The 10,059-nt window shown below is 38.4% G+C and overlaps 1 protein-coding gene and 1 pseudogene across 1 annotated transcript; both read right to left on the bottom strand.

Annotated features, from left to right (window-relative positions):
• LOC149101218 (melanocyte-stimulating hormone receptor-like) lies at positions 1-1,200 on the bottom strand (annotated as a pseudogene).
• A 4,505-nt stretch (positions 1,201-5,705) lies between these two features.
• LOC149101219 (adenosine receptor A3-like) lies at positions 5,706-10,059 on the bottom strand. The gene is made up of 3 exons (XM_089276507.1): positions 9,993-10,059; positions 9,744-9,804; positions 5,706-7,661 (listed from the first exon to the last, which is right to left on the bottom strand). Exon 3 carries the CDS (start codon positions 7,512-7,514, stop codon positions 6,621-6,623), a length of 894 nt encoding a protein of 297 aa, XP_089132633.1. The 5' UTR covers positions 7,515-7,661; positions 9,744-9,804; positions 9,993-10,059; the 3' UTR covers positions 5,706-6,620.

The following is a 10,059-nucleotide window of genomic DNA, read 5'->3' on the forward strand; positions in this document are numbered from 1 at the left end:
GTGCGAAATGCGGCTTGTTGTAGATAGAACACAAAACAAAACAAAACAAAACAAAACAAAACAACCGATACACTTAGCAGGTTATCAAAAGCAGCGGGCTTACCTGTGATCAGATGAATTTTCCGCGATCATTTACTTTTTGTCTTAAACATGGTATTCGCCTCCATGTCAAGAAAATAAAGATTGCAAAAAAAAAAAAAAGAATGGCTTGATCGTAGGTTAATTCTGAGTAGTGCGATAGGGTTAATAGGGTTAATTCGCTTTATTAGGGCTATAACTAAATAAGTGACTTGCTCAGTTAACTCGAACACCAGAATCCTTTGATCGCGTCCTTCACTGCTTTTCTCACTTCCCTCATCTTCCAACAGTACAGAAATGGGTTAAGAGATGAGTTTAACAAAGTGAGAGAAAATGTTACGCACACGGCGAGGTAAAAAGATGGTGTAGACAGTCCAATTGTAACAACAAGAGCTGTTGTTAAACCCCATGGCATATAAGACAGAACAAATACTGTTTGCACCCATAGTGCACTGGACACCGTCTTTTTGTATCGTGCTATATTGATTCCAATGCCTCCTCCGTTCAGTTGTCCTCGGTGGACATGGTCTTGCACATGTACTTGAGCGTGATGTTCAGTTGACGAAGTATGAAATATATTTTAGAGTAACAACAAGTTGAGATAATTACACACAACAACACTTCTACGCTAATTAGCTTTATCAAAATGTCGGCGTTGAAGAATAATGTGGGCGAAATCGAAGCATGATAAAACCAAAAAGAAACAACAAGAACCCAGAATCTCCTCAAAGTTACCACCTGCCTAAATCGTAGTCCCAACATCAGGGCAAGAAGTCTGTCCACACTTATAGCAGTCATTGTCAGCAATGACACTCCACAGAAAATCGCACTTGTAGGACTTATAAGTAATTGAAGATAACAAAAACGTTTATAGTGTTCAGAAGACATTAAGTAGGTAGCGAAAACAGGTTGTATAATGAGACCCACGCAAAGATCAGTGCCCGCAAGACAACCTAACAAAAGCTTTTATGGCGGATGAAGAGAAGATGGTTTTTGAAGAGCAATGATGATCACAAGATTCGCCAGAAATGCAGTGAGGGATAGAGGAATATTTAAAGCTGATATGACCATCTGTTGATGTGTTTCGATGAGAACTGGCTGGCAAATAGTAAAGTTCACCATTTTTCCTCCTAGTTAGGCCAAGAATTCATGTTCCTATAGTACAATTATCGAAATTCTCTGTTGTAAACCTGTCCAACCTGGCAAAGGGCTGACCCTGTTAGTATCGGACAGCACTGCTTCAATATGTCTTACCTGAAAATGAAGCAAATGAGGAGTTTCAGTCCAGTAAATCCGGTTGCGATTTAAGGAGCAAGAAACTTTCAAATTAGCAAGGAAGTAAGAGAGGAAGTTTCGCATTTGTTGGTTACAAGACTTTGTCAATCCTCCAGCCGAACTTTTGGCTGTCGCGGAAAAAAGATAAATTACATAATCAAGCGACTTAATCCGGTTACGGAATATACAAATTCAATAGGAATGAACTAAAAACTCATAAGATGCGTGACACTGCCGATAAATTAGATACAAGGTTCAAAAGGCTCCTACAGCCATCTTTTTTACGGGAAGTACAACTGACACTAAACCAAATAACAGGCTTGCGAACTAATGCTACTTTGAGGCCGCTTAGCCCTGTGTGGCGCGGAGGTTCTGTGTTTATCGTAGCAACTTAAGCAGGGACTACAATTCTTACCAAAGTTGTATTGTCCCGATTCAGTAATCACTGACAGGTATCACACCAGTACTGGTGTGTCTTGGTGTCAAAAGGTCGTTTCCAGTTTGGAGAAATATCGTGAGAAGTAGAAACTCTTATCAAAAGGTGAGCAACGGCTCGTGAATCTGAATCCGCAATGAGGAGCTTGAATCTTTTCGTGCTTTAATTATCTATTATATATTCTTTTTAAAGTGGCAACCCTTTAGGCTCTCAACGCTTTGCACTGGAGAACTTTTCCCTGTCCAGTTGTGAATGCGCTATTTGACCATGTTCAATCAAAAGACACCGCGGTGACTGGTCAAGACAGTTTAATGAATTTCCTGACAGAGTTTTTCTTTAACTGCGTCGGCAAAATTCAATAGAATACAATACAATACAATATCATTAGAACGCTACCCGAGTTTATGTAAGAAAACCACTAGACAACTATAAGTGGCACCATTAAGAGTCTCAATACTACATATTGTTTCGTTACCACTTGTCGATGTGCTTTTTGATCATGGGTTAATCAAAAGGTACCGGGATCACCGTACTTTCTACTAATTAATTTTCTGTGAGGTGAAGTGATAGTATCATACATTTATTGTTGGAAAAGTTAAAGAGAAAAAGTATTCAAATATGAAAAGGCATGTGCTGATATTAGAAAAAGAAATCAAACCAGTTCTTTGCAGCTAAGCTGTAGAACGCGGTCAGAAACCCCAGCGGAAGAAATTATTTTTACAACTTCTTTGTACAAAAACCTGAAAGACGTCTTTACATCGAAACACCTGGTGCGAGGAATAGCGAATGTCGGCATTGTACACCTCAAAATTATGACAGATTAAAAGAGCAAAGGGTTATATTCATGTTAAAGAATTATGTATCTGATATGCATAACAATATTAAAAGAGAATCTTTCTTTATGAGGTAACATCACTGATACAGTTAATGCATGTTGAGATGTCCATGTACAGACAATAGAATTTATGTATTAAACTGGGGCGTCATATTTTCAAACATTCAGATTTAGATTTACGCAAGTAGAAATTCTAACGAAGCAAAAGTTACTTCTTTCCCTTTCATCTATCCTTCACCGCTCATTCACGCAATATTCGTCTCGATCCTTTTAACCTGTATTCATACCTAATAAAAAACGAAATCTTTCATTTACCAACACAACATCTCTTTTTCCCTTTAACTCGTGTTTATGCCAAATAAAAAACGAAGCCTTCGATTTATCAGCAGAGCATATATACATATTTTCTCTTTTCGACCTCGTGGTCTCCTTTCCACCTGTGAGTCTTCATGGGAAGCAGATACTACAGCAAATCTAAAGGACAGCGGCCACCTAGCCTGGACCCCATTTGCGTGAAAGGCTACGCAAAGGATGCTTCCTTTCTTTGCATAAGGCTGGCGCGCCTGAAATTCCAATTGACCAATCAGGATTCAGCAGGCGGAAAAAACTTTACTGTCCTTACGTCAATGTTTTTTAACGGGAAATGCATTGAAATCGGACAACTTTTCTCACTGGAGATGGCATTTGGTATTCACGGAAAGGGATTTGCAATTCCAAAAACCATATCAGATTGTAAAAAGTGAAAAATATGAAGCATTTTGTGTCTCTATAGGCTTCTAATTTGGCGCCAAAAATGGGTCGCCGACCTCCGGCATCTCGCTCGTTGTTCGTCGAGTGTCGCCAGGTAGGATAACAGTTATGTTGTTCTGAACAAAATATGCTGTTCCTCGTCAAGTTGAGGCCAAGGCAACTTTAGCATTGTCTATATTTATTTTGCGAACATTAACCAGAATAATTTCCTTTGTAGCCTCCAAAATTCAAATGTTACAAGCTGGGGCTACTCTCTTGTCTCTATTTACGGCAGAATGAGTGAAATCCGAGAAGCACCTTTGGGTTGTAGATAACAATACAGGAAGAGCTAGAAAAACAACGCATAAATTAGCTCAACAAAACCATGGCTCAACAAAATTCGCCTGATATGCCACCAAAGCACATAAAAAGAAAAGGACTCGACACAATTATGCCACACTAAGAACAACAAGACGGGACTGGACTGCCTTTATGTGTATATCTACCTTTGAAATAGTCCAAAATTTCAAGCAGAAACTAAGATTTCCACCACATCAGCAATCAGTGGTAACCTCCAAGCCATTATTTCTGGTGTGAATGATCCATTTGAAGTTTGACAATATAGTCTTATTCGTGTAAATCAGAGAGTAATTACCACAAATACATCTGTTCATATGTATGTTTTTATTAGTTCGTTCTATATATAAATGAATATCCCGCAGTTGTTCAAATAACCTTGGACCTGAATTGTCTTTCCTTTTCTTCCACAAAAAAGCAGACAGGTTATCGATTTCTTCAAAGATATTTCTTTCCAAATGAAGTAAGTAAAAAAATGGCTATCGAGTACTAGGTATCCAGACAGTCTGAAATCGGCATCCCTGTTTCTCTTTCACCAATCGCAAAAGTTCTATTTCACCGTGTCTCTTTTACAGCACTATAGCTTCACCGTTGATCTAGCAAGGATAATTGAATTTCCTAACATTGTTCCTCAGTTGAGCGTTTATATCAAATATTTCTCAATTCGCTAAGATAAAAATGCATAAAAAAATGTTATTCTACACTGGGTCTGATTATATCATGAAAAAAAAACAAAAACAAAAACAATGGAAAATAAAAAGCCAAGCTATTTATCCATTACTAAACCAGCAGCTTGGTAAGGAAACGAACGGTTATTCTTTCTCTAAATTTACACTTATGTAGTCGGCACACTTCAGCTTAAGAAATTGACGTATGGCTTACACAAACAAAAACGACATCTTTACCCACGGTGAAACACCCGGCCTATATCTAAGAAAAGTGGGCATTGTGTACCTTATCAAATTAACAAGGACGCATTTTAAGGGCAAAAACGGTCGTCAAAGTAAAGAATAGCTATCTAGCAAGAGTATTGCTTAACGAGATATAATCCTTGCGAGGTAGGCAATTACAATTACACCATAACGGTAGCATTTCTTTATTACCTGCTGATTGCCATAGAAATCCTAGTAGTAATGATTACTAACAAGAATTTCATTTCGTGTGGCGTGAATTCGAAAGCAATACACACTAGATGATTTTGTTCTGCATGTCAATCCAGGAGACTCAAATTAGGGAAAAGACATTTTGAAATCATGAGGGGTGGTTTCGAAGGAGGACAGGCAGAACATTAGGATTTGATCTAAACAGTGCTGTCATCGCTTTTCATGGTCTGGCAAGTTTAATGGCCAATTCCCTTTATGAGATGCGCCTGTAGGGAATCATGGTAATTGTATTCATCATCTTGGACCGGATATTTGTTTTGATGAATACAGCTACCACGATTCCCTGCAAGCGCGTCTCTTAGAGGAAATTTGCCATTTGTTTACCTTATTTGTTTTCTTTTCAATGTTCTTTGACTGGGAGCTTGATATGTTCCCCATTTATGACTTCGAGACGGGGTGCTCAAGGGTAGTGAATCATTGGGGATAAATAACAGGTCCAACTTGTTTGTTTGGACTCAATTTATTTCAACCATGCCAGTCATGCCGGGTACTTTCTATAGACACCAATACGTTATTTTCTGGTATTTCGGCTTCTATATGTATCCTGCAACATCTGAAAATCGTGCCGATCGCAAAAGGCGAGTCCGAATGACGAAAAAAACACGAACGAAATCATTAAAATGCCATTTACTTGATTGGATTAATTGAAAGGGTACGCTAAATGTTCGATCTTTGTATCGGGTTGTTTCTGAGTTGCTTAGTTCGGAAATTGTTTCTCCGCCCTTTCCGTAGTATGTAATCCGGTCAAACCGGGGCTCTACAGTGCAACAGGGGCTCGTATTTTGCTCGTTCTTTTACCTTATTATGGTAAAATTACGTATTAGTGGAATGATACTGGCGGATAAATTGTTTATTACTGAGTTAGGAACTCATTACAATGGCTACATACAAGGGTTTATTATTGGTGTACTAAAATTATTTAACAAGGACGTTACATATGTAGGTACATGAGTGAAAAATAACAATAAATATATTTCAGCTTAGTCCAGTATCACTAATTAAAAACACTAACGAATTGAAACGAAATAAGCATTGTTAAATAACTAACAGTTAATAATTCTACATTTTTCCCTCACTTTCGCTATTTTCATTGGCTGAGAGAACCCATTCAATTTAGAACCGCTGCATATCTACAGGCAGTGCGATTTATGTAAGCAAGAATTAAGAAGGACAGTGAAGATACAAAAGAAATAAAGCAATAATAACATAAGCTACACTACGAAAAGTTATTATAAATGTACATTTTGCTCATTTTCACTATCCTGACAAGTTGAGAGCATGTGTTAAGAGACGCTGGTATATCTACAGATATTAACATTATTAAAGTGAACATCATATTTGGTAAAGGTAAAGTCTGCATGCGAGCCAAGTGGCCCATCAGGCCGGAGCTTATCCCGGTTTCTGTAGCATGAAGCGACTAGAAGTATTTCTACTCCCCCCTGGATGGGATGCCAGTCCATCGCAGGGTTACCCCCAGCCTTAAGTTCGCCGGTACCCATTTATACACCTGGGTGGAGAGAGGCACTGTGAGAGTAAAGTGTCTTGCCCAAGAACACAACACAATGTCCCCGGCCAGGGCTCGAACCCGGACCGCTCGATCCGGAGACGAGCGCACTAACCATGAGGCCACCGCGCCTCCCTGAACATCATATTTACAGATACAGAAAGTTATTCACGCCGGACATACACCCGGTGCTTAACTCTCCTATCCAGCTCCGGTTGTCTCGTCGATCACTTGTCTGTACTTTTACTCGCAGAAATACAAGACCTGTCTTATCGTGTCCCTCACTGCTTTTCTTATTTCCCTTATCTTCCAACAGTACACAAATGGGTTAAGAGATGAGTTAAAGAAAAACAGAGTTGATGTTAACGCCCAAGTCAGAGCAAGAGACGGCGTAACGGATCCAGAAATAGCAAGAATCGATAGGAGTATACCATGTGGAAGATAACAAGCCACTAATGCTAGCTGCAGCCACAATGCACTGGACACTGTTTTCCTGTATCGCGCTATGTTCAATGCATTTCTCTCCCGGTTCTGTTGCCCTTGGTCTTGTACAGCAGTTTGGTGATGGCGAAGTGCAATGTAGATTTTCGTGTAACAGACCGTCGAGGTTACAGTACACAGTATCAACACTACGAAGGTTATGTTTGTAGCAATCCGAACGTTGAAAATCATTACCAACGCAGTTACTGAGTCTAAAAGCCAAAACCCAGCAACAACGATCTGCACTCGCCTCAAAGTTACCACTTCTCTGTATTTTAAGCCCAACTTGAGAACCAGAAATCTGTCTACACTTATTGCAGACAGTGTCTTCAAAGACACTCCACAAAATAATATACCTAGGGTAGCTAAAGGGATTTGAGCCGTAAAACAACGCTCTGAGTGTTCTGGTGTCATCAAAAAGTTAGCGAAAAGAGGGTGTATAATGATACCAACACACAGATCAGTGCAAGCGAGGCATCCAAACAAAAGTTTTGATGCCCGATGAAGGGATGATAGAGGTTTTAAGAGAGAAAGAATGATGAGGACGTTCCCCAGAAATGCAATGATCGATAGGGGAACATTTACTGATAATATAATGATTTTGGCATGGGATTTGATGAGATCTGGAGCGCAGCCAGTTAGGTTCACCACTTCCATTTTTCCCTTGTTGACGTTTTCTTACTAGCTGGGCTAAGAGTGAAGGTTCTATTTATATTGTCAAAATTCTGTGTTCAAGTCTCGTAGCGAAGACGCTTCCACTTTTCTTTTGGGTTGGACAACGAGGCTTTCTGTAAGGTGTTGTTCCTGAAAGTGAAGAAAGAGCTTTAGTACAGAAAGTAATCACTCAAAGGGTTAACGAATGATCCTCCTCAAGATAATTTTAGTAAACTCCGCTCTATTGGCCGCGTTGACCATATACCACGCCTTATCCAATGCACGGTTGGGGAATAATTACGTCTTACACGGGAAACCTAAGAGCTTTTGCAACCGCGGCTGCAAGGTTGACCGAATAATAAGTTAAAGTAGATCTATACAAAGTTACGTAAAAATTGATCACGTTTATTTTAACTTTTTCTTACAAAAACAGTATTCAAGCTATTATGGACAAACTTTGTAAATTTTCTTAAAAATCTTCAGGAGTCAGTTTGATATATCAATTGTTTGGACACTTGACCTGACGTTTCTATGGTGACAGTGTTTTTAAAGACTGTTTTACGCAAATTTGGTATATAGTTAAAGCTTAAATTTCTGTCTCATTTCGAGTTTGGATTTCATGATGTTTTTGTTGCAAATTCCAGTATTTATATTGGTGTTAGAACTTCTCTCCAGTTGAATATTTGCACCCCTCCGTTAATTCCAACTGAAAACACGGTAAAAAAAGTCGAAGTTCATAGTGTCACATTATTGTTTAAACGTATGGGCCAATACATCCAAACGTCATAACAAGCCATTCTTCACTTTGCCGCTCGTATCGTGATCAGCGCGCGTAATTACGATTATATTTCGCCAGTTAGAAAAGAGCTTAATTGGTTGCCAGTAGCAACCTAGCTATATTTACGTACTCCTATCATGGCCTTTAAGTGTCTGACAGTGCCACAGTATTCTCGGCATCCCAATTCATCAGGCGAGGAGAAATAAGCGGGCGCACAAAAAGCACAAAAGCTACACACGCCACTTTTCAAATCAGCTAGCGGTCAGAGGACTTTTTATCACAGAATAGTTAATATGTGGAACTCGCTGTGCAGTTTCCTTGAAGTTTTAAATTCAATATCTGTTTTTAAGTATAACCTTAAACGGGAACTTTTTTTTTTTCTAGATTATTAATTATTTTTCCTTTTCTTGCTGCAATTAATTGGTAGCTTATTATTATAATATAACATTTTAGGGGTTATTGTCTTTGAAAAGTAACTTTAGGAAAAGTCAATAAAGGATCTATGTATAAATGAATGGCTAACAATTCGGAAATTATTAATTTTAGATTTGTCGGAAGCTCTTCAGGGACATTTCCGTACCATTTGGCCCTGTTTCGAAAGTTCCGGGTTATTGGTTTAATGGAAAGTGTCAAATATCTTGCGGGTGCTATAGGAGGGTGGATTTTAATCACCTTTCACGAAAAATAAAAAAAGTCCTTTAACAATTCACGGAAATAAAATAGGTAGCTATGGTTTCAGTACTGTCCAAAAGCAGCGCCTTGTTCGACATCGCGCTTCCAAATCCTGTACTGCTTTTATTATTATTATTTTCTTTTTTTCGGTTGTTGTTTCCGCACGCATCAACGAAATAACCGCGTCCCACTTAAGATTAATGCAAAGGGATCAAATGGATTAACTGTCGCAGTTTTTTAAATTTTATTACGTAATGGCAGGCGTCAAAAGACATTCAAAGTATCGGTTCACGGCGATTTAAACGTTCATTTCTCATTTCACGGAAAATTATCTACACACAAAATCATGAAGAACGTGAAAAAGAACTAGCCATTTCACGTTCCATGGTAAAAAAAAAATCACGCCATTCATAAAATAGGACAACTCCCTCTACCATCTTATGATTTTAGTCAAGCTTGCACATTAAAAAAGATTTTCTCTCATATCTTGGGTACGATTCTTCAATTTTGCAACATGTTTTATTTATTACAGACGTAAAGCAAATAGAAAAGTACCTCGTCTCTTCTCTTTCATTGAAAATTTTCCCCCTTAGTTTTTTCTTTGAGTGCCTTTCTAATAGAGCAAAAAGAAAAGTAATTCATCGTCTCTTCTCTTTCATTGAAAATTTTCCCCGTTGTTGTTGTTGTTGTTGTTGTTGTTGTTGTTTCTGTTTTTGGAGTGTCTTTCTAAAAGTAAACCTTATCTTTGACTGTGTTAACAAAAATCGAAGAAATGCCCGTACCTTGAGGTTCTGTTTCAACTTGATTCATAAGATACCACGGTTTACCTGACCCTGTAAGCGTCTGTGGAATGAAATCAAGATAAAATATAAGGAACGATGTCAATGGGAATAAAAGAAACCGTAAAAAAAGCCATTCTGTCTCTTTTTTTAAAATAAATTTTGTTCGACCGTTGTATCTTTCTCTTTTAAAATTGTCCGTAATCATTTCTTTCAAAAAACGTCAAGTCCTTTTGCAGAACATGAAAATACCTCGAGTTGAAGATTGTTTCCAGTCCTGAATTTCAGACCTCTTGGTGGCTCGTTCAACAGACAGGAG

This window comes from Orbicella faveolata, unplaced genomic scaffold, assembly GCF_042242905.1.
Source record: "Orbicella faveolata isolate gen_17 unplaced genomic scaffold, um_ofav_v1 contig_4, whole genome shotgun sequence".
NCBI lineage: Eukaryota > Metazoa > Cnidaria > Anthozoa > Scleractinia > Merulinidae > Orbicella > Orbicella faveolata.